The sequence below is a fragment of the Seriola aureovittata genome, chromosome 15, assembly GCF_021018895.1.
Source record: "Seriola aureovittata isolate HTS-2021-v1 ecotype China chromosome 15, ASM2101889v1, whole genome shotgun sequence".
Lineage (NCBI taxonomy): Eukaryota > Metazoa > Chordata > Actinopteri > Carangiformes > Carangidae > Seriola > Seriola aureovittata.
Window position 1 is genome coordinate 7,698,666 of NC_079378.1, and position 25,532 is coordinate 7,724,197.

Below are 25,532 nucleotides of genomic sequence, written 5' to 3' on the forward strand. Positions count from 1 at the left end.
AACATCATATTAAAAAATCTGTACATTGGATTCACTCTCAACTCAGTGTGTAAAGGAAAAGAGTTGTTTGAAAACTAAAAGGTCATGTGTATGGATTCCTTCTTCTACCCTTTTGCTTTTGTGTCTCTTTCTTGCAACAATTAAACATTTGTCTGTTTTGGTTTTGACAGCCTGTATCAGAAATGTCTGCAGCTTCTGTGTGTGTGTGTGTGTTTTGATTCACAATCGGATTGAAATGTCGTCTGTTTCTTACAGTACGTTCCCATCAGAGCACCAAATTGTTCAGATAGTAAAATGTTTCAAATTATGTTGATGCTGTCTGTGTCCCAAAACTCCCAAACCTTCAGCTTCTTCCTACTGTGTTACACATCATAACAGTTCAGTCTGAAACTACAGGACTTAGAAGCATTTGTTTACGTTTTAATGCAGGAAATGGACAGTGGATGCAGAATGGCTTTTTATTTTGGAATTAAAGCACTATTGGTTCACATACAGGTAGAGTCAAAGTACAATATATATTTATACATATATATATATATTATAGTAGCATATATTACCATATACACATCAATAATTTCATTTTCATGCTCATCAAAACAACAGTACAGGGTGATGGATGATTTGTCAGTTTGACATGGTGACAGCAACAATTTGGCCATGCTTTGTCGGCATGACACCCTTTCTTTTCTGCAGCCAGCGTCTGAATATTTGCTTGATCTCCTTGGTTCTCAGACAGTAGATGAACGGGTTGATGACTGGAGGGAAAAGACTGTAGAAGACGGTGGTAGCTATACTCTTGTCGGGAGTCATTGTCAGGTTAGGAATGAAAGGTGTGACGTAGACAAAGAAACGTGGTATGTAGTAGATAGAAATGATACAGCCTTGGGTGGCACAGGTAGAGAAGGTCTTCATTCTCCCCTGAGGAGAACAGCAGCTTGAGGTTAAAATGAGTTATGAATAATAAAATAAAAAGATAGAAAATACATGTCACATTTAGGAAAGTAGTAGTTGCTGCACAAAAAGATAAAATGCTATAATCCTAGCAAAGTCTGTGACCTTGTGAATTTTAGGATGGAGCACTTGGTGCATTGTAATCTTAATTATGAAAGTATCTGGCCTAATCTGACACACATACAAGATTTAAGAATACACCATTATCGAAGGATAAAAACAGCTGAGCCTCACCTGTCCTTTGGCCATGCGCAATACTGAGATGACGATGCAAATGTAAGAGAAGATGATGAATGCTAAAGGAACATAAAGAATGAACATTGCTACAGCAAAGGCAAGACTGTATTGTCGACTGGTGTCCACACACACTAGAGATTTGAGCGACATGGTGGTACAGAAGGCTTGTATGATTTTGTTGGGTCCACAAAACGGCATCAAGGAAAAGTTGATGGTGCTAATGCCAGGGAAGATGTGAGCTATCCCCCAGCAGAAGAGAGTCAAGCCTGCCATGGTTTGGTTCGTCATCATTGTCGGGTATCTGAGGAGAGAAAGAGAGGCAGAAAGAGAGGGAATGATGGACAGGAGAAGAGTGGGGGGAAAGAAAAGAGAGATGAGACTAATCAACCTTTTTTTTTTCACCTGAGAGGAAAACAGATGGCCAGATATCTGTCCAGGGCCATGGTCAATAAAATCAGAGAATTCAAGGAGCCAAAATAGTGGATCATGTGCATTTGGAAGAAGCAAGTGTGAAAGCCAAGACTCCCATCATTCCACCAGTAGCGAGCAATTAGTTTGGGTAAAGCCACTGTGGCAAAACCTACAGGAAAAAGAGAAAAGTGAGAGAGGTCAAGGCAAAGCAGATCACACGAGACAGTTCTTCTGTTTCCTGGAAGAAAAAATGAAAAGACATAACATGAAAGATCACATTAATTTTCAAACCTAGGCGATCCAGGTTGCCTCTACTGTTATAAAGGTCAACAACAGTAAATTGCACAGTTACTAAGAGCATCAATGTTTCTTTCACTGTTTCAAAGAGCAGAAGACAGGGGGCAGGTGAAACAAATGATATCATATTTACCTATATCTGAGAGGGCCAGGCTGACCATGATGATGTACATGGGCTCATGGAGACTGCGCTCCAAAGTAAACATCACTACCAGCAGGAGGTTGCCCACCGCTGTGGTCACATAGAGGAAGAAGAACAACCACGCCACTAGGACAAAATACTCCGGCTGGAGACTTGGGAAGCCCACAATAACAAACTCTGACACACGTGTGTAGTTCTCATCCACCTGAAACATACTGAAGGCAGAGTCAGGCAGACAGTATTAGCAGTACAGTTACGGCACATGACAGAGAGGGACATAGACTTTGAGATGTATCAGTGCTTACCTCGCTGAATGGCCCTCACAGTAGGATGAACGCAAGCAGCAGCTCTCAGTTTTATAAAGACTTTGTGACAGGCAGGAAGTATGTTGATACAACTTTGTCCTAGCAGAGAAAAAAAAAAAAAGTACACTGGTTGTGTAATTAACTTTTCCATGGCACAATATGGAAATGTTTCCTGTAGATTTGGATAGATCTTAAAAAAAAACAAACAAAACAAACCAACAAAAACAGCAGAGCAGGATTTATATACTGAATGCAGCAGAAAATACACATAGATATGCAGACTTACAGTCAGACAGGAGAAAATATAATATGAAATAAATATAATATCAAATATAAGAAATATTATCAGCAAACAGTAGTTTAAGAATCAAAAGTAGAAGTAGTCACAATGGCCCCTGAGGCTGATATATTATTATATCTTACATGATTAATCTTTAATGCTGGTGCAACAATGTGTTAGTAGCAATTCACGGCTGCAGCTGGTCGAGGTGTAGTTAGTTTTAAATAATTTATATACTGTTAGGCAGTGAACTGCAGCCCAGTGGTTCTCACTCTAGGAGCTGGGCCCCTCCAAAAGTTTACAAGATAAATTCGAGGGGTTGGGAAATGATAAAGTGGGAAGAAAAGAAAAACCAAAAAAATCAGTCTGAGAAGTTTAGTGGGGAAATAGAGTGAAACATATCTGCTTATAGTGACAATGGGGTCATAGGTCATAAACCACTGGAGCCAGTTTAATCTTTAGCAGTGCATTATGTTTGATGGGTTTATTGTATGTTTTAATGTAAAATCTTAATCTGTAAAGTAAGCAGTAGGGGCAAAAAGCACAATATATCTTATTCTATCTTAAATCTAGTGAAGAAGTATAAAGTGGAATAAAATACAAATACTCAAATACATGCACGTCAAATTCGTACTTTCTTTCTAAAGAAACGCTAGAGGGCTTTTAATTTGAAACGGTTACAAGGAAGTATTGACCGCCACTATTTACTTTCTTAAATAATACTAGGTTGGTGGGTAGAATTTAAGTGCGAGAGTAAAATGACACATGATGTTGCACTGTTGTACATTAGGTGGCGCACCTTAAAGTTGTTTGCGATCCGCCAGTAAACTCAGAGAAGTAGACGAAGAAGAAGAAGAAGAAGAATAAGTAGGTATGAACCGCATGAACTAGCCACACTACAATCCTTTTCTCGTTCAATACTCTTTTCGGTATCTCACTATGGGACACGTTCCCCGCGCTGTCCCCCAGAAGCTCTTTTATACTATACCAGTCTCACTCTCTGAACGATAATTTTACAAGTAAATAAAACCGAAATCACAGCACAACCTTTGTCTTTATATTATGTGATAGGTGATTTTGTCAGATGATGTCGCGGTTATAAAATAATCAGGATTTTAGCAGGACAGAACAAATGGCTTAGGAAGTTGACACATAATTTTCATTTGCCGCGTTTCAGTCACATGCTTGACAACATAAACAGAAAAACGTGTAAATGAGAACAGGTTTATTGGAAATTCGGCGTTTTAAATCACTGTATATGTGAGCACAGAGAGTAGGAAACCAATAAAGGCCTGAAACCACTACCCAGAACATAAATATAAAGGGATGATGTAAGTTGTTTACAGCTTTTCCACAACTGTTTTCAATTGTTTCCTCAGTTTCGCACATTGACCATATGGTGTTCAGCCATATAGTTGCTAGGTTTTGACCTAGTCTTGTTTCCTTCCCCCAGGCGGTGTCTTTACTGCAGAAGAAATACCCTAATATGAACAATGTGGGCCACAGAAGATGGCCAGGCCGAACTAAAATGACGGTTGGTAACGTTAACGGTCAGAGAACAACTTCTACCGTTGGACAGGAAGTATTCAAAAACGGTGGACAAAAAAAAATACCCCTCACGAAGCAACGTTGGAGAATATACTCATACAAGCCATAAAGGTGAGGTTTTTACTTAATTTGAAGTGCTTTCAAACTAATTTATGTTTAAGTTCTTCAAGAGGACCACAAACATTGTATTGAACATACAGCACTGAAGCTAGCTAGCCTCCTATTCACAACGTATGACTTGCAGGTTATTGGGAAAATTAAATAACAATATTGATCCACTTATTGTTGTGAAAGGGTGTTAGGCATCCCAATAATACTGCTATAATATTTTAACACTAAAACCCAGCAAAGCATGGTCAAATATTCGATATCAATGCTTTTCTTAGCTTTAGGTTCAGCCTTAGTTGTATCTGTTTCTATTAATGTAGATACAAGTTAGATTGTTTCACAAAAATAACGACCGACATATTTTAAACGTAAAATGTTAGTTACCTTACAACCATGCTAGCTAAGTAAGAAGTAAGAGCAAATTAAGAAGTAAGATGATACAGCCATGTTTCCATGGTAACAATCAGTGACACCTGCTGACCAGTGGCACCAAATGACCAAAAGGCAAGAACATGACTCATAAACTAGTTTGATAATGATGTTGTGACGTGAGGAATAAGAAAGGAAGAGATTTTTGAGAGGGCCACAGCAGTGATGACATAGTTAATCGACAAAATGTATTTGTCCAAGGAAACTATCCTGAATATGGAGCCCTGCCACATTAGGAAGCCACAGCATCTCATCTATGTTACAGGTCTGCACTGTGTTAAGATTTTATGCTGCTAGAGTTTTTTTTGTATTATTACAGTCTTTGCTGAATTAGTTTTCCAAACAAAATGTCTTGTAACTGTGGGATTCTTCTGGAAGGCAAATATTTTCTGCTGGACTGAACAGAGCTGAGTGGTTTGGTTTTTCGTGGACAGCCATGTTTTTTTTTTTTTTTTTTTTTTTTTTTTTTATAAATTTGACTCAAAACTCTTATTTTACTCAAAATTCATGGCAAATGAGTCATATTTAAGATAGTCAAGAACTAGACAGCTTTGTGCCATGGATGAATTTAAATGTCCATATGAAGTCTAATATCAATTTGATCTAAGCCAAAGTCAAAATCTATTTTTGTGTAAAATGGCCTCTGGTCTACATGCAAGACCTCTGTACTTAGTTAAAACAAGAAAATAAAAAAATACATATATACTGATTTAATTTGAAACGTGACTAGAGCAGAACAATTAGTCGAATCTATTGATAGAAAAATTATTCACTCATTCTGGCTTCTCAGTTTTGAAAATGTACTGCTTTTCTTCATCTTATATGGTAGTACAATTGAATGTTTTGGGGTTTTGGACTGTTTGTAAGACACAACAAACAATTTGATACCATTACCCTTGGCTTTGGGAACTTGCAGTGGACTTTTTTCATCCAAGGTGGATTCAATTTTGGCCACTAGTGGGCAGAAGCAGATCAAAACATTTTGCAGATACACAGTCACCATAAAGTTTATCACCAGTTCAGGAAAATATTTTTCTACATATGTATCCACAGCAAGTGTCTGAGAATATTATATTTTGACCCATGTAATCATCTTTGATAATAATAAAAATAGTATTAATATTATATATATGATAATATATTATAACCCATTCTAATGCATAAAAAACACAGGAAAAATTGCCAGATAAATTGGTAATGAAATTAATCTTGAGTTGTATCACTAAATGAAATAAAATATTTTATAATCTTTCATATTGCCTTGACCCATGATCTAGGGTAGTTTGTTATTGCGGGGTTTTGATGAATGTGAACTGAATATATGATGTAATTTATTTAACATTAACCATTATTATTCCTATAGGAGTCAGACCAACACACTGAAGATAGTAAAGGCTAAGTTGTTTTGTCAAGTGTCCAGTCAGGGAGAGTTGTGATCTCCAACATCTCTGTTATCACATGGAATTTTAATTGAATTCATGATGTGTTGTGGTTATAAAACACAAACAAGGAATTTCATAGTAAAAACTGAAACTTTGGATAATATTCATTTAAACTGGCTGACTCATACTGCCCTAACATTGTCTTTGGCTGAAATTGAAAACAAATTTTGTTCCCATTTCTTACAGTGGGCTCGGCTGGGGAGCTAAATCTGCAAGACCAGAATGGAGAAGTTGATCGATCACTGTGACCTAAGACCCTCCTGAAACACATATCAGCAGTAAGTAAAAAATCAAGACAGACTCCACAAATTACCAAACTGTCCTCTAAGCTTTGAGACAACATAAAGGGGATCTTGCAAAAGCAACAGATCACTTTCACTTCTAGCATGGTGAAAAGTAAATGTCTGGTTTCCTAAATTAATAATTAATTCAACAAATTAAGGAAAAAATTTGCTCCATATTATAGCATATAATGCTGGGCAGATGTGCATGTTTCAGACATCTGCCGGGCAAATGAGGTGTCTGACGTTCAGATTGAGAGGGGGTGAGGTGCCTGATTAGTTCCCTCAGGGGTCAACAACCTTGCTACTGGGCAACTGAATGAATTGCTGGTAGGTCAGAAATTTTCAGTCGACTGTTTTGCAATTTGAGAACTTCAGGGTTCTGATGTCCCATAGGGCTGTTGTCAAACTGTAGTGAGCTCGGAGTATTTTACCTGTTTTGGCTAAGTAGTCGTGACTGAGACTGTGCTGTCATAATCAGTATTAAACTGAACTGAACTTTACTGCAGATCACAGAGACCATATTGTCTGAATCCTCTTAGCCATTTGCAGCTCCATATTTTTCTTTCCCCTGAGATTACAGTAACTCTGCCTTGTCAACATTTTTGAGGGCATGATAGTTTGTTTGAATAAAACTTTATTGGAATTGTCACAGGACAAACCTCTGTGAGCACCCACATTGTGACCAGCCGATTGATCTGTATAGTGTGAGCACAGAAGTTATATGTTTGGGTGTGCAAAAAAGGCAAATTAAAACGTATAATAAACATACCTACATCTGAGAGTCACACCAGATCATACAAGGGATTTCAAAAATTCGAAATGAAATCTGCTTTAGGGCACAGATGCTGAAAGTTCTGCAGTGATGATGCCTGTGTCCCTGATTTCTCATCTGTGGGCCAGTTGAGTCTTTTATTTTTGTCTGATAAGTGATGAGTGAGGATAGGAACTTGCTCTTAGGAGGGTCATTTATTTTGTTATTTTTGAGTTAAAAAAAGTATCTGTTGCTTTTCCTCTGTTTCTGTGGGCAAATCTTAAATTTCTCTCTTTCCCCTTTGGCCTCTTGAACAGTTTATTCTGAAAGTCACAAAAGTTTTTCTTTTTTATTATTTATTAAAGACTGTTATGAGACTGCTTTGAACGAACTATAGATGCACAGATGGCACAAGCCTGCCAACAGGCGATAATTACCTTTCTTTTTAGTTAAATTTTCTTTTTGAAGTTAGTTGATGTCCTTTGCCGCACAGTGGCCCTCTGCCAAGAAGGGAGGGCTTTCATGTTAATGCTAACCACAGCGCCACAATGCCACCCATTTAATTACATTTCAGAAGTTTTCCCTTGCACAAAAAGACAAGAGCTGCCATAATATGGCAAGTGCAAATTATGACAAATTCATTTTATTTTTAAAGTTTATTGTCTGTATTGCACTTTATCATGGCTCAACAGACTGAACCAGGATAATAAATAATGTACAGTTTAATCAAAGACCAGAAATGTCAGAGAAAAATCCCTATGGTTAAAACTCTAAGACTTACATAAACAAAAGTACTTCAACAATAATAAGCTGTAACATCTATGTGATAAATATTTGTGTGTCAGTGTGTCTGTCTGTTATGGGTGGGGGAAACACAAACCCTCTTGGGACCAATTAGACAGTTTGGTCATAACAGGTTTAAGCAAGACTGTTGTCTTCCGGGAAACAGCCTGTTATGAGGAGAAAAACAGCTCACGTCTCTCTTGAGGGCAGATGTATAGTGATATTGTGGTTGGATTCCCCTGGGTCTGCCTGCAGGAGGGTTGACAGACCTGTTTGTAATTGAGGAAAGTAAGGTGATGTAAACTCTTTAATCCACAATGATCATTTTAGGCTGTCTTTACTTGTGAAAGTATTCATGCAATTTTAAATCTAGGGATTGCGATTGCATCTCAAGGAAATGTAATGTGCTAGCAACATTTAATACCTCTACTTCTTGTACTGTTAGTACCACTACCACTACTGCTGCTACTATTACTGCTGCTGCTTTGAGGAGTATGGCTTTGCAACTTTCCTTTACCTTATCAATTTAAGAGATGAATCAGTTGTTTTCTGACATCTTGTAAAAGAAACAATTAGGGCTGCACAATTAATCGATATATAATCGAAATTGCAATATGGCCAAGTGCAATATCCAAATTGCAGGAGCTGAAAAAAATTGCAGGAGATGCAATTTTTTTTACACCTTTTTGATAAGGGTTAAACTTGTCACAACATTATTGTGCTTTTTTTGCACCGTAATTGCAATCACATATCTCAGGCGCAATATCTGCCAAAATAATTGAAATATTGATTAATTTTTTTTTTTTTTTTAAGCATATCTTGCAGCCCTAGAAACAACCAGTTGATTTTTTGGACAAATAAACTGAAGGATACATTGATAAAGAATGAAATAATTTTGAGGCCCTGTGTATGTTAGAAACAGTGTTGTTGCAGGTCTCTTGGGCATCATGTAAAACATAATATTGTCAAATTAACAGGTGCTTGATTCCCTCAAGAGGCTTTTTTGTGTAAAACATAGAGAAGTACAATGAACTGTTCCCCGCAGGCCTGAGGCAGTTGATCCTGTCATTTCTTTCCTCATTGTTATTTATTTTGGGATATATCCCTCTATGGGAGAATCTTAACACCTGCAATATACCTAGGGAGCTAATTTCATTAATTTGGCCATAATGCCTTAATATCCCTACAGATAAAATTCCATGTAATAGTTTGAGTTTAGATGTGTTGTGTCCCTAGAGCTTCAATAATCTCTTGAGCAGGTTCTGATACTGTTTTAGTCAGAGCAAATTAAATTAATAAGACATATGAATGTATGTATCTCAGGAATTTACCAAGCAGGAGTTGGGTTTAGTTAATCTCTGTCATGCTTTCACCTGGCCTAACAGAGTGCAGTTTTATAGCATATAACAATATTATGTCAGCTTTTTATATCCAGTTTTCATTTTTAAATGGTTAAAGGATCATTGGCACACCCACAGAAAAGTACTTATTTTGGAGTTGTAATAAAATACATTTGAGAAATGTATTTATGTTTTCCACCTCATGTATTGATTTATTTATCCACCAAAATTATAATTATTTAGAATTTAGCAAAAAAAATTTGAGACAAACAAAAAGATTTCTATGCCTCCAATTTATATTAGTCAATATTTTTCAGTCATGTGTAAAGCAAAACAGACTTGAAATGCTCTGCTAGTTAATTAGTAATTTAATGAGACCTATTGTTGCACATCTTGACATGAAGTTGGAAACATAGTCCAAGTAAAGTTGCAATCCTGAAGTTGTATGATAACTGAGCAGGGCCACACAGTAAGACGACCCACACATATCTCTTTAGGCATGTGGACTTTACTTAAATAAATAGTTCAACATTTTGAAACCTGTGCTTATAGTTCGATGCCGCTCTTGTGTGTGTTATCTGGACAAAAAACAAAATGTAAAAGCATCAATTTATGGTTTTACAGGGTTTTACATGCTGAAACTGTTTATTGTTTAGGAAGTCAAATAAGTTTATTTCCCCAAATTATAAACCATTCCTTTCAGGTGTCAATACATTTGAGAGGCCTGGAAATGTGAAAAGTGGGCTTGTGAGTACAGCATTGCTGGTCTAAAATTCCTGACCAGCTGGGAAAATCTTGCAAGGTAATGTGGATATGTAACCTTTCTCTCCTTGCATAACTTTCATTAAACTGCCCTTCATCAATGATTGACTCAACAAATGGTGGCACAATTTTTAGGCTCTTACTTCAGTGTACTTGTGTCTTTAGGACACTGAAATGCAATTTTTGATAAAATAAAAATAGCTGCATCAATTTGGAAGCATCTTGTATGAGAAGATTGAAACAAGAGTGTAATTGCTGTCAGGAGTTGGTTGAGACTTAGTTGAAGTTTTGTAAAATAGCGCAATGTGTGTCGGCCAGTTAGTCTTGTTTGTTAGTTCTGGAGCTCGGTGCTCAACGAAGATTAGGTGATGGCAAGTGAAGTATTCACATAATATTGGTGCTGCACTTTGCCTGTGCAGTTGAGTTCCACCTCTTCAGTTCTGTCAATATAACATTATTAACCATAGTTATTACGAAAAGTGATGTTTGGTATTTGTGAATTGATTGAGAATTGTAGAATATGAGAATTTAATTCTTATGTGAACCCCTACTTAAGAATAGTTTCTTTACTAATTCGCTCCACTGCTGGAAAAAGTTGTCCTCTGATAATTCAGATTAGTTTCACAAATAAGTAATACAGGAGCTCAACTAACATGAATCTTTCCATGAGTCATGGAAAGTTTCTAACTTGATGAGGCAATGTCTTCCACCTTACCTAACATAACCCCACCACTCTCTCTTGACTGTCCCCTGCAGTGTGAGACAAAGTGATACCTAACTGTTCTGGATGTGTCATCATCCTGCAAAAGCAGTGTCGACAAACAACTCATTAACAGCCTCATTAGGGAGACTTGTTTCAGCTTTCAACGAGGGACTAAAGTATAGTTCAGTTGTGAACTTCTTACTCAAGAGGACTGCAAAAAGCAAACAGAGAGAAGTAGTCAGAAGAAGCCTGAAGTACCAAGTGACGAAAAAAGATTGTTCCTTCTGAATTTATGGACATTCAGTATTTATAATGTAAAAAGCAGATTAGATCCATTAACAGTGTAGCGTGTATATGTGGCCTGGCATTAGTCACAAGCCATTAAAGAAGTTCATTGTAATTACATGCAGAGTTATGGACCAAAAATTGACACTTTATTACTCTTCCCACCATCAAACTATCAAATTGATAGATTTTCTTTTCTCTGACAAACAGACCATGCTTTTAGTACGTCACAGAGACACTCAACCAGACCATAGGTCAAAGGACCAGCTCCAGAGGATCAATGAATGGACACCAGGCAAACTGCAGAGCATAAGCAAAATCTCCAGTTTGTAACAATAAGACTCTGCCTATATTTGATATTTGATTGTTTCTTATATAGGAAAAGTAACACCAAAAGGACTGATTATAACCAAGGTGTGAATCCTGGCCTCCCTGTGCCATGAACACACACCAATCTCCCCACACCACCAGAGCTGAATCGCTGAGACCCCGGCAGAATCCGTCACCGTGATAACGGGACATGGCCTCCAGGAGAATCCACCTAGATCCCGCGTCTCCAGGGTTACCAGGGCAACCACAGTCACCTGTTTTCCAGCCAAGGGTCTCCAGCTACAACGCAACTCAGTAGGCCGGTCTTCTTCTTCAGCTCATGACTGGGTTGATGTCGAAATATAGCAATATTTAATCATCAAATCTCAATAGTAGACGTAGTATCATTAGCTGTATAGCCATAGTGTATAGCCATAACATATTCTCTATAATCTTTACGATTATTACATGTTGCATTTACTCTGTAGAGTGTGAAGGTAACTCAAGCTGATGAATCCAGCAGGAACTTTATCCGATTCTATTTAAGCAATATCACACAAGAGAGAGTGATGTTACACTAAATATTAGCATGGCTGTGATTCGGTCGTAAGTATGAGGCCGCAGGTCGAATACCAAAGACCAAAGACAACAGCTGTGCATGGCAAAAAATAATCTCGTATTAGGTATTGCTTCTAGAGGGTAATGGGAGAGAGACAATTGTCTTGTTGGTTTAGATTTTATTGGGGATTCGTTGACAATTACAAAAATACAGGACAATCAAAGTAAGTCAAAGTAAGTAATACATATTTGGCTGTTATGGCTGGCTATTAGTCAACTTATTAGATCCCTCAAAATACGAGATTGTTACCTTAATTTCAAGACCTTTTGTTTCCCTTAGCTATATTTATTCATGGTATTCATTTTATCCTCTCAAAATACCTATATAGAAAACAAATACATTCAAAACAGGAAGCTAACTGAAAGGTCACCCACTGAAATGCAATAAAAACTATATCAAAATAGATGGGCTATAGGCTTTCAATAAAAGCTGTATTGCAGAATCCTATGAGTAAATTGCATAATTGCAATAGTTTAACATGATTCAAAATGTTTTTGTTTCTGATGCTTACATACAATAAACTCAAGGGATCAGACGCTTAACTTAATTTGATATAAACAGAGGAGGACTGAAAAGCAGTTAAAGCTCATCAGAGCTTCATTATCAAAAGAGAGCAAGAGAGATGCAAGCTCACCTCCGTCTACATAACGGCACAAGACAGTGCTGACTCTATATCAACCCTTGTGCATTGGACAGTGAGGCCTTGACAAAAATTTCACAATGGACTTATTCAACTCAGCCCTTGGAAAGAACATCACATTTGTGCGTCCTGCATATTTCATAATAAGTGGATTTATTGGAATACCTAATGTGAAGTATTACTATGTCTTTCTCTGTTTTGTTTATTTAGTTTCAGTTCTGGGAAATACAGCTGTGATGGCTGTTATAATTTTGGATCATAATCTGAGAACTCCAAAATATATTGCAGTCTTTAACTTAGCATTTGCTGACCTGTTTGGTAGCTCTGCTCTGGTGCCGAAGGTTCTTGACATCTTTCTGTTTAATCACCACCGCATCATCTACAACAATTGCTTGACATTCATGTTTTTCTGCTACACCTGCCTCTCAATGCAGGCTCTTAATTTGGTTGCACTTGCCTATGACAGACTGGTGGCCATCATCTTTCCACTGCACTATCAAGTGAAGGTGACTCACAGGTTCATGTTTTCTTTGATTGCCTCTTTCTGGCTCTTTATCATTACTGTTACACTTATTGCAGTTGGCCTACTCACAAGACTTTCGTACTGTCAGTCTGTGGTTGTTAACAGCTATTTCTGTGACCATGGCCAGATATACAAGCTGGCCTGTAATGACAAAACTCCCAACATTGTCATTGGTGGTTTGTTGCCAATTCTTATTCTTTGGTTTCCACTGGTATTTATCTTGGTAAGTTATTCATGTATTGGCTATGCATTGTCTAAAGTGGCCACATTTCAGGAAAGATTGAAGGCCTTTAAAACCTGCACAGCTCATCTTTCATTAGTGATAATCTATTTCCTCCCAATATTAATCACATTTACCATGAGTGCAAAGATACATCCAAATGCCAGGATTATAAACCTGTCTCTCACCTCTGTCTTTCCTCCCATGTTGAACCCAATTATTTATGTTCTGCAGACACAAGAAATCAAAGTATCAGTGAAAACATTATTAAAAATCAGAAAGCAATCCAAAATCACAGTGAAGAAGGTAATGATAAAATGACCATATTTCTGTACATTTTGGGCTCTTTGTTTAGGATCTTTACACTTCACTATCATTACACTTAAATTTGGTGGAGTAAAATTAATATAGCACCAGTTATGCTAAATAACAGACACAAATATATAATAAATAGTCCACAAATATTGTTATAATTACGAATTATTATTAATGTTAATAATAATTAATCTTGAAATCAAGTAACAGTAATATGTACTTGTGTACATGTGTGATGACTAAGTATATACTGAAAATCATTTCTTGTGAACAAACAGGTTGTGTGTCTGCATATGTTGTCTTGGAGCGTACTATATATCAGAATATTTATAGTATTTCATTGTTTGATGCAAAATTTAAGACATACAAAGAAGATGATTTTTCATGATTCATGTTTTCTTTGATTGCCTCTTTTCTGGCTCTTTGTCATTACTGTTACACTTATTGCAGTTGGCCTTCTTACGAGACTTTCCTATTGTAAATCTGTGATCATTAAGAGCTATTTCTATGACAGTGGCCAAATACACTGACTGGCCTTCAATGACAATACACATAGTTTTGTCATTGCTCTTTTGTTAAAACTGCTAATGACAAAACTCCCAACATTGTCATTGGTCGTTTGTTGCCAATTCTTATTCTTTGGTTTCCACTAGTATTCATCTTGTGTACTTACCTATATATTGACTATGCTTTGAGTAAAGTGGCCAGATCTCAGGAGAGAGTGAAGGCCTTTAAAACCTGCACAGCTCATCTTTCATTAGTGATAATGTATTTCCTCCCAATATTAATCTCATTTATCATGAGTGCAAAGATACATCCAATTGCCAGGCTCATAAACTTGTGTCTCACCTCTGTTTTTCCTCCCATGTTGAACCCAATTATTTATGTTCTGCAGACACAAGAAATCAAAGAATTTGTAAAAAAAAACCCAAAAAAAACAACATTATTTGAATCAGAGTGCAGTCCAGAATTACGACAAAGAAGTAATTGTGTATGTAGAAGTTTATTTTGTATTCATTGTCATGTGTTTTGATGTAAAATTAAATGCATTTAAACAGGCTTGATTTTGTATTTCTAAAATATTCTCTACAAATCATTCTCTAGAAAATCATTTTGGGGTGAAGTGAACCCCGTGTCAGAGCACGCAGCCAAACACGGTGGTATATTCAATGGCCAGTCCAATGATAAAGGGTTTTGTTGTTGAGTGACTTTACTTTCTTGCCACTGCATACAAAAGTGTGTTATATACTCTAGATACTCCATAGGCTTTCAGCGGAAATCTGTATCTAAGATAAGTAGTTTTAATGAATGCAGTGAGTTTATTGGGATTTGTTTGATGCTGTATGGCTTACATACAATAGACACAGGGGTCAAAGATTGGCCTTATTGACATGAACTCAAGAGGGCTGATCCTCTTATTAGCTCCTCCTGTTAGGTAAAGCTTGGCAGAGCTTCATAATGACAAAGAGAACAGGACACAGCACTGACACGGGGAAGGGGACGTTTGTCCACTAATCTCTGCATGTGGACAGGAAAAGCTTGACAAGTTTTACAATGAACTTTTTCAGCTCAGCACTTGGGAAGAACATCACATTTGTGCGTCCTGCATATTTCATAATAAGTGGATTTATTGGCATACCTAACATTAAGTATTACTATGTCTTTCTCCTTTTTGTTTATATTGTTTCAGTTCTGGGAAATACAGCTGTGATGGCTGTTATATGCTTGGATCATAATCTGAGAACTCCAAAATATATTGCAGTCTTTAACTTAGCATTTGCTGACCTGTTTGGTAGCTCTGCTGTGGTGCCGAAGGTTCTTGACATCTTTCTGTTTAATCACCACCACATCCCCTTCAACGACTGCTTTACGTTCATGTTTTTCTGCTACACCTGCCTCTCAATGCAGGCTCTTAACCTGGTTGCACTTGCCTATGACAGACTGGTAGCCATCATATTTCCACTGCACTATCATGTGAAGGTGACTCACAGATTCATGTTTTCTTTGATTGCCTCTTTCTGGCTCTTTGTCATTACTGTTTCACTTATTGCAGTTGGCTTTCTCACACAACTTTCCTATTGTAAATCTGTGATCATTAAGAGCTATTTCTGTGACCATGGCCAAATATACCGGCTGGCCTGCAATGACTATTCACCCAGTTTGGTCATGAGTGTTTTATTACCAGTGCTTATTCTTTGGCTTCCACTAGTATTCATCTTGTGTACTTACCTATATATTGGCTATTCTTTGAGTAAAGTGGCCACATTTCAGGAAAGATTGAAGGCCTTTAAAACCTGCACAGCTCATCTTTCATTAGTTGCAATATATTTCCTCCCAATATTAATCACATTTACCTATATGGAAAAAATAAATCCAAATGCTAGGATTATAAACCTGTCCCTCACTTCTGTCTTTCCTCCCATGTTGAACCCAATTATTTATGTTCTGCAGACACAAGAAATCAAAGAATCAGTAAAAAAATTATTCAGAATCAGAGTGTAGTCCAAAATTACGACAAAGAAGTAAACATATAGTGAGTGTGCACTTTCAGTGCACTTCTTTACCTGATCTCCTTGCGCTTACTGAACAGATACTTAGGTACTTAACACTGAATAGGTACTTAGTACTTACACCAAGGTCTCCTACTGCACTGAAGCTTTAGTGTTGTCCCTCACTTGTAAATCACTTTGGATAAAAGCGTCTGCCAGATGAGTAAATGTAAACATAAAGTTTGGTGTTTTGGTCATTTTGTATTAGGCATAATTTCTATTACAATAAAAGATGTTTTACATCTGTTGTATTGATATAGAAACATTTTTAAAATATTTTAACATTTATATAGAGTGAGATTGTGATCAGAAAAGAATTGAAGCCACATTTGCATCCTTTAGGCTAAATGTGACATTCTGGATCTTTTTGGTATGTAACTGTAGTGTGCTTTCACACACATTTTGAGTGTTTTGATGGCAATTTTGGAGAGAAACATTTGTATGTACTGCAGTTTTTTTATTCATCAGGTTCAAATTTGTCATTGCAACCCTAAAAAGTACAGCCGAATGATTGGTCAGAAATATTTATTCATTGTTTCCTATCAGAGTAGCTATAGGAAAAACATTTAAACCAGCATTAGATGATTTTTTTTTTCACCCCTTGGTGGCCTAAGAAACAAGTTGTGACTACAATATAAGCATATCAACGTCTTTATACTGATATGGCAAACTTGTTAAAGAGTTGTTTATTTCCACATCCAACAGTTATGGAGAAGCATTATTATTCATTTGGAGTTTTTTCTCTGGGTACTCTGGTCAGGTGTAAATCAAATATTCTCTCTATTTTAACTTTGAACTCTACCAACTCCTGAGGGCAGTATAATCTTGACAAAAATTTACTATATCATTTTCTTTTTTATGTGCGTTGTTTCACTGCTGAGAAACACAGTTGTGATGGCTATACCATGTTTGGATCATTATCTGAGTATTATTGTAGTTTTTAAGCTTGCATTTTTGGACCTGTTTGGTAACTCTGCTTTAGTACTCAAGGTTATTGCCATCTTTGTATGTAACCATCACTACATCCCTTACAATGACTTGTTGCAGCCAGACAATTTAACAATGAGTTAAATCTATAAGAGTTGAATCTATAAATCTCAATCTTATTGTTGTAAAAATATTGATTAAAGCTGTTTTAAATAGAAAATTATTGAAAGGTCAGAAATACAACTGTAATTATCAAAAAAAATTAACGGTGCAACATAGACTTGAGATAAGTAAATAACATGATTGCAGTCAGTAAGATAGACTGAAATTGGCTTGTCTGAAGCTCATTGGCTTAGAGACAAGAGACACAGGGGGACATTCAACTTATTTGACAAAAAGGCAGACGGCTGCTTCTTTGGCAGCCTGCTGTCAAAACAGTTCAAACTCGGTAGAGCTCTGTCACCAGAAAGAGAGAAGAGCTCAGCTCCGTCTACATAGGACAACACCGTGCTGACACAGACGAGAACACTTCTCTTCATAAGTCACTGCACTTTGGACAGTTTTTACAATGGACTTATTCAACTCAGCTCTTGGGAAAAATATCACTTTTGTGCATCCGGAATATTTCATAATAAGTGGGTTATCTGGCATTCCAAATATAAAACATTACTACCTCTTTCTCTTTTTTGTTTATATTGTTTCAGTGCTTGGAAACACAGCTGTGATGGCCGTAATATACTTGGATCATAATCTGAGAACTCCAAAATATGTCGCAGTCTTTAATTTAGCATTTGTGGACTTGTTTGGTAACTCAGCTCTGGTGCCAAAGGTTCTTGATGTCTTCCTGTTTAATCACCACCGCATCCCCTACAACGACTGCTTGACGTACCTTTTTTTCTGTTACACCTGCCTTTCAATGCAGTCATTTAATTTGGTTGCACTGTCCTATGACAGACTGGTGGCCATAATTTTTCCACTGCACTATCAAGTTAAAGTGACTCACAGATTAATGCTGTCTATGATTGCATCTTTCTGGGTCTTTGTTATAATTGCTGTACTGATTGCGGTTGGCCTTATTACAAGACTTTCCATCTGTGAGTCTGTGGTTGTTAACAGCTATTTCTGTGACCATGGTCAGATATACCGGCTTTCATGCAATGACCATTTCCCTAATTATGTCCTTAGTTGTTTATACCCACTTCTTCTTTTCTGGCTTCCACTTGTTTTTATCTTGGTAAGTTACCTTTATATTGGCTGTACTTTGGCTAAAGTGGCCACATTTCAACAGGGACTGAAGGCCTTTAAAACCTGCATAGGTCATCTTTCATTGGTGGCAATCTATTTCATCCCACTGTTAATCACCTTTACCTTGATGGAAAAAATACATCCAAATGCCAGGATCATAAACCTGTCTCTGACCTCTGTCTTCCCTCCCATGTTGAATCCAATTATTTATGTTCTGCAGACACAAGAAATCAAAGAATCTTTGAAAAGGTTATTAAAAATCAGAGGGAAATCCAAAATAACAATGAAAAAAATGACCACAATGTAACCATAATGTGAATTCATTCAACAATGATTTCCTTATCATGACAAAGCTGGAAATCATCATCACCATTTTTAAAGATAACAAACACAAATAACTACAATGCATTTATTTGCTTGTTTTTGTCCTTATTTGTTAGCAGTTTTTTTAAAAAGCAGAATGTCTGATTTGTTATTTTTCATTTGAGAGATTTATAGAATAAAAAGCAGCGTGAACTAAAATCATTCTCTACAGAGTAACATTTTGTGAGAAATACCTTAAAGATGCATTTTTTATTTATTTTTTATTGTTTCAAATCAACAATTGTGCAAACAAGTTGTTGTGATCAAACAACGATGTGTCTACACTTTACCTTGAACTATCCAGTCTACTGTGTATCTGTATCTGTAATTTTATTTTGTGTTAATTTGAAGTCATTGTGATCAAACAATTTTTGCCTCTCCATATTAGGTCTATATACTAGTGTTTGTACTGTATGTCTGAAGTCAATGATGAAAGAAATCTTTCATTGCAATGAGATTGTCATGATAGAGCGTCCTCTTTACATCTAGACAATAAATTTGTATTCATTTTATTTGTTAAATAAAAATAGTCATTATTTATATGAACTTCTTGCTCCTGTCAATGGTCCTCATTCAACAATATCTTAGTATTTTCTTAAATTCTTTTTTAAATTTTTCTTAAGAAAACGCTACATCAGATTCATGAATGTGTTCTTAAACCGCAGAATTGTGCGCACCTGTATTCTTAGATGGATGAATGCCAATCTTGTAAATTGAAAGCGTGTGTCAGTTGCCGCTAATTAGCACAGGTAAATGCCCATAAAAGGGCATGAGACTGAAGGGTCATGTGCAGACACAGACAGAAGTCACAAAGGGATACCATAAGGGAAAGTTGAGGAAATGACAAAATGAAAATCTTAAGATGGAACACCAGAATCAAAACGCAAAAGGAACTTTAGTAGTTCTGAAGTGGAGTTACAGGAAGTGAGCCACAAACAAGCGGTTGAGTGTTAATTCAGTGTTCATTTATTTTAAAAGACTATAATGCTTTGTAAAATTACAAAAGTTATAAAAAAAATATAAGTGACAAAAATATTTTCATAATTTAAATAATATAATGTATAAATGTAGAACAGAAGAAAATGGAATAACCACTTATTTTGCTCAAACATGTCAGCACTCGTGTGTAAGAGTGCTCTTGAGTGTGCGTAGATATCACTCTGTATATCACTTACCTCTACAGTAAGAGATTCTTGAGAATTTTCTGCTCTTAAGCAGGCTTCATTTTTTTTTTTTTTTGGAACTTTATTTTTATTAAAGAGAATACAAACATTCCTTAACAGCATCAGCATCACAAGTTATGTATGACAGTGCTAAAGACAAGAGAAAAAAACAAAACCTTTGGGCCCCGAGAGCTTATATAGCTACATATGACTGAAAAATAATAAATAAATAAATAAATAGATAAGTGGCTATTTAAGACATTACAGCATACTGTCGGAATCCCCTCAGTTTGAGAGGTATCTTGCTATGGGTAGCCACCTCCTTACAAAAACATCAGATCTTAATTGTAGTTGAGCAGTTAAAGCCTCCATTCCATACACTTCCCTCAGCTTCTGTTTCCACTGTGCCACTGTAGGTGGCTGTGGATTCATCCATTTTATTGTCACCATTTTCCTAGCAGTCATCAAGAGTATATGTAACAAGTGCTTTTGGTCTCTAGTGTACATGCCTTCAGGAGCTAGATCGAAAAGAAACTGACTTGGGGTAAACAGTATATTAATTCCCAGAGCTTTATCTATCTCGTTCTTTACCCCCTTCCAATAAGGAAGAATCTCTGGGCAATCCCAAAATATGTGTGAATGGTCCCCAACCTCTCCACATCCTCTCCAACAGTATTTTGCAGCTGGGTTATCTACAAATTTAGAAACCTCGGAAGGCGTCCTAAAGAACCTTGTCTTCGTCTTCCAATCAAACTCCTTCCACATGTTACTATTGATACCTTTATGACATCCAGTGCACATTGCCTCCCATTCCCCATCCTCGATTATAATATTTAACTCCAACTCCCATTTGTTTTTGATATATAAAGTATTGTCTGGTATATCTAATAACAGATTTCTGTATATATGGGAGACATGTTTTTTATTAGGTAGTTGATGCTTAATTATATTAATAAAGTAAGTTTCTATATTCGTTGGAGCATTTTTAATTATATTCCAGTCTGTATGATTTGTGATGTAGTTCCTTATCTGAAAATACCGGAACATATCACTTTGGGGTAGAAGGAATTTGTCTTGGAGATATGAGAATGGCCGTACACCAGTGTCACATAGCAACTGATCAATAACCCTCAGGTTTCTACCTGCCCATCTCTTAAAAACGATATCTGTTGTTGAGGGGGGGAAATCTGGATTTCCATCAATCTGCATAGCCCTTGAGAGGGCAGCTGTCCCTCTAATTCTCTTTTGGACTGTAGACCATACTTTTAAGGTGTGTTTCACCCATACATTTTTAATTTTAAATTTCTTCTGGGACTGCTTATTTAGAAACACTAAAGTGGATAAAGGTATTGCTGTTAACGAACTCCGCTCTATGTTCACCCATCCTGATTCTATGTCATTGTTAATCCAAGCTACCACTGCTGTCAGTTGTGCTGCCCAAAAATAATATTTTAAATTGGGGAGGCTAAGTCCACCCTTGTCTTTCCCAAGAGTGAGCGTTTTAAGTCTCACTCTTGGTCTCTTATTCTGCCATATACATTTAGATATAAGCTTGTCCAGCATATTAAAGGTTGATGTCGGAATCCCGACTGGTAGAGACTGAAACAAGAACAGAATTCTAGGGAGTAGATTCATTTTGACAGCCTCTACTCTACCCAAAAGGGATAATGGTAGCACATCCCATCTTGCCAATTCATTTTTAAATATCCCAAATGTTTTTTTTATAATTTGCCTGGTATAGTTGTGTTACCTGAGGAGTGAGTACGATCCCTAAATATTTGAAACCCTGTTTAGATCTGCGAAAGGACACAATATCATCAAGTTGACTAGGCCATGTCCCAGATACCATCATCGCTTCTGATTTACTGGGATTAACTTTATATCCGGATACCAGACCATATTCATTAAGACTTTGTAGAAGAGCTGGTATTGAGTGGACAGGGTTTTCAATAAATAATAATATGTCGTCAGCGTATAGGGCTATTTTATGTTGGTTTCCACTCTCATCCCTTATTCCTTGTCTAAGGGGGTTACTTCTAATCAATTCTGCGAGCGGCTCAATGCTAAGAGCGAACAGGGCTGGCGAGAGCGCGTCCCCCTGCCTTGTCCCCCGTTCCAGATCAAAGAAATCAGAACACTGGCCATTAACTCTGACTCTTGACCGCGGATTCATATAAAACACTCTAATCCAATTCAAAAAGGTTTCGTTAAATCCCATATGAGCCATTGTTTGCTCCAAAAATGTCCAATCCAGTCTATCAAATGCTTTCTCAGCATCTAAGCTGAGAAGCATTGATGGAGTCTTTCTACCAGAGGCAATAGATTGTAAATTTAGAGCTCGTCTGACATTATTGGTGCCCTGCCGCCCGGTTATGAACCCTGTTTGATCAGAGTTAACTAATTTACGAATGTGTTTTTGGATTCTATTTGCCAAGATAGAGGTCAGGATTTTTAAATCCTGGCAAAGCAGACTTATCGGCCGATATCCCGTACATTGAGTAGGGTCCTTTCCATCTTTGTGTATGACCGTGATAATTGCCTCTGACCAGGTTTTTGGGGGGTCCCTTTCATTCAGTGCATAGTTATATACCCGACATAAAATTGGGGCTAGTTCATTAACAAAAACTTTATAATATTCCCCAGAGTATCCGTCGACACCCGGAGATTTACTGTTCTTTAGTTTACTAATACTATCTATTATTTCCTGTACTGTTATGGGAGAAGATAGGATCTCAGCCTCGTCCTGTGACAATCTATTCAATTGGATCGAGTCCAGGAGTTTTGTTATTTTCTCTTCCTTCCCTATTAATTCTTGACCTTCATATAATTTTTTGTAGTATGCGGCAAATGCCTCTGCTACTTCTTTTGGTTGGGAGGTAATTCTGTTTGTGTCGGGGTGTTTAATTTTAGGTACCACGCGGTTCGATTGAGCTTTCCGTAACTGAAAAGCCAATATCCTACTTGCTTTGTTCCCCATTTCATAATATTTTCTTTTCACAAATCTGAGCATTCCCTCAGCTTTATATGTGAGCAAGTCCTCTAGTTTTTGCCTCTCCTGTTTTAGTAATTCTAATGTATTTCTTTTTCTCGATATTTTGTGTTCTTTTTCTAACCTAATAATTTCAGTCTCCAGTTCAAGTCTCCTGGCTTCTCTTTGTTTTTTTATTCTCGATGTAATTTGAATGATATGTCCCCTCACAACAGCTTTGGCACCATCCCATAAGGTAGATGATGTAACATCTCCGTTATCATTATTATCGATATATTCTTTTATCTTGTCACGTAATTCCTGTTGGATTAGGGGGTCATTTAGTATTGAGACATTAAGTCTCCAGTATCTGAATTGTTTTTCTTGTCCTAAGTTTATTTTCATCTTAATGGGACCGTGATCTGACAAAGTGATGGGTTCTATCTTGCACTCTGTCACTCTGTGCACATCAGCTTTTGAAACAAGAAACATGTCTAATCTGGAATAACTCCCATGGACATGGGACCTATATGTATAGTCTCTGTCTCTAGGGTGATGATATCGCCATACATCAATCAGGCCCAGTCCCTCCATCATTCCCAAAACAGCAGTTGCTTTTCTAGTTCGAGACCCCTTCTCAGCAGGTAGTCGGTCCCTACTTAAATTTAGTACACAGTTATAATCCCCCCCAACCACTATGATTCCTTTCCCTTCATCTGCCAGTTTGGAAGCTATTTTCTTAAAAAAAAAAAGGACAATCCTCATTTGGTGCATACAGATTCAAAAATGTAAATCTATTTTCCCCAATCGTACCTATCACCATAATATATCTGCCTTCCTCATCTTTCAATACTTTTTCACAGTTAAAAAAAACATTCCTTCTAAATAAGATAGCAACCCCCCTTTTCCTCCCTCCTCCGTAAGATGCACTATATATTTGTTCCACCCACTCCCTCTTTAATTTCAGGTGTTCTGCCTCAGAGAGATGTGTCTCTTGTAACATTGCGACTGAACATTGTAAAGCTTTGAGTTGGTTAAGTATTTTCTTTCTTTTAATTGGATTTCCCAGGCCCTTTATGTTGTAGCTAACTACAGTCAAACCATCCATATTACAATTCTTTTAATCCTTACTATCATGAGTAGTCAGCTTATAAATGTCAAGTGCACCATCACCTGTTGTAAAAGTCCTATCAGTTGTCAAGGAAGTAACACAAAAAAGAACAGAAACTATGTACAATTTCCAATATAGAACATCAGAAATCAAACACAACACCCTGGCTTCCAAGTCCTCAACTGGCCTGTCTCCAGTACTGGCCAGTCCCCGTGTAGAACTGGGCAGAGGGTGGCGGAAACCCTCTGGGATAATGTCACATTGTGCAGCAGACCCACTCCGTTGGGTTAACTGCTGCTGCCTTACAGTGGCTGAGTGTAAATCACTCATGAGTCAATTGCAACTGATGCCACGAACCAAAACGACCAGACACTATGCTATTGTTACATTCTGGACTCAGCTAAGCGTAAATATATATTAATAAGAGGAATATAAACTTGAAACAAGGTTTAGAGAAAAAATAAAATAAAAAAATAAAAAATACTAGAAAAAGATATGTATAGCCCAACAACACCACTGTAATTGGAGGGTAGTAAGACCAATTAACTTTAGCCCATCTAACAGTAAATTATTCACAGCTGCTCGTAGCTGTCTTCATGAAATAGAAAAACCTTACTTTTTGCTCAATACTCCCAGTCACTTCAAGGGAAGAAAAACCTGCATTCTTCTTCTGTAAGCATGCTGACCTTCCGCCCTCCTCCGTTGGCGGCCCGTGTCTCCCATTTGTGTCTGGCCAGCTCTCGCTCTACTTTATCCCGCTCGTCAACTCGGACCTGGATGTTGAAATCCTTAAGCACCGGCGCTGCGTCCATCACCGTCTGGAAAGTTTTTTCCTCCGATTCCACCATCATCCTCAGTCGGGCTGGGTACATGCACTTCGCTTTAACGTTTTTCTCCTTCAGCTGTTTCACAACGTATCTGACCTGAGCGCGTTTCCTCTGTAGCTCCGGCGAATAGTCATTATCAAAGTAGATCTGCTTCTCACCCATCTTCACTGTGCGCTGTCTCCAGGCTTGCTGCAGGATCTGTTCCTTCACTGTGTAGTCCGCGAATTTAATCACGATGGAGCGAGGCGGGTCATTTTCTTTTGGTTTTGGCATAAGTGCTCTATGCGCCCGGTCAATCCTGATGTCGGCTTCGGTTAGTGGCAGATTAGTCAGCACCGTCGGTAGTAGTTTTTTAATGAAGGCGGACATGTCTCTCCCCTCGCTTCCTTCGGGAACCTGATACAGCCTTAGGTTTTGCCGTCTGTGTCTGTTCTGAAGATCCTCACACCGTTCAAATAATTCCGCCTCTCGCTGCAGAAGGAAGCCGATGGCTTTTCCGTGGGTTGCGGTGGTCTCCTCCGTGGTTGTTATACGCTCCTCTGCGTCAACGACTCTCTTTTCCAACTTTGTTAGTTGTGCACTTAGACTTCCAACTGATGTTTCAAGCCGTGTGAATGCTTCCTTGGATTGGCCTTTAAATTCCTTTACGTCCATACTCATCTGCAGAATGTCTCCCCGTATTTCTCGGTTCGACT

At 37.4% G+C, this 25,532-nt stretch overlaps 4 protein-coding genes across 4 annotated transcripts; 3 read left to right on the forward strand and 1 right to left on the reverse strand.

Moving 5' to 3' along the window:
- Positions 1-603: 603 nt before the first annotated feature.
- On the reverse strand, positions 604-2,337 carry LOC130182708 (olfactory receptor 1-like). The gene is made up of 4 exons (XM_056397821.1): positions 2,030-2,337; positions 1,591-1,768; positions 1,186-1,489; positions 604-918 (listed from the first exon to the last, which is right to left on the reverse strand). Exons 1-4 carry the CDS (start codon positions 2,250-2,252, stop codon positions 625-627), a joined length of 999 nt encoding a protein of 332 aa, XP_056253796.1. The 5' UTR covers positions 2,253-2,337; the 3' UTR covers positions 604-624.
- Positions 2,338-12,482: 10,145 nt separating this feature from the next.
- On the forward strand, positions 12,483-14,734 carry LOC130182010 (olfactory receptor 1C1-like). Its single transcript, XM_056396532.1, has one exon. The coding sequence runs from the start codon at positions 12,707-12,709 to the stop codon at positions 13,688-13,690; it is 984 nt and encodes a 327-aa protein (XP_056252507.1). The 5' UTR covers positions 12,483-12,706; the 3' UTR covers positions 13,691-14,734.
- A 504-nt stretch (positions 14,735-15,238) lies between these two features.
- Positions 15,239-16,186, forward strand: LOC130182017 (olfactory receptor 6C4-like). The gene has a single exon (XM_056396538.1). It carries the CDS (start codon positions 15,239-15,241, stop codon positions 16,184-16,186), a length of 948 nt encoding a protein of 315 aa, XP_056252513.1.
- A 1,467-nt stretch (positions 16,187-17,653) lies between these two features.
- On the forward strand, positions 17,654-19,227 carry LOC130182011 (olfactory receptor 1361-like). Its single transcript, XM_056396533.1, has one exon. It carries the CDS (start codon positions 17,729-17,731, stop codon positions 18,710-18,712), a length of 984 nt encoding a protein of 327 aa, XP_056252508.1. The 5' UTR covers positions 17,654-17,728; the 3' UTR covers positions 18,713-19,227.
- The last annotated feature ends 6,305 nt before the right edge of the window (positions 19,228-25,532 follow it).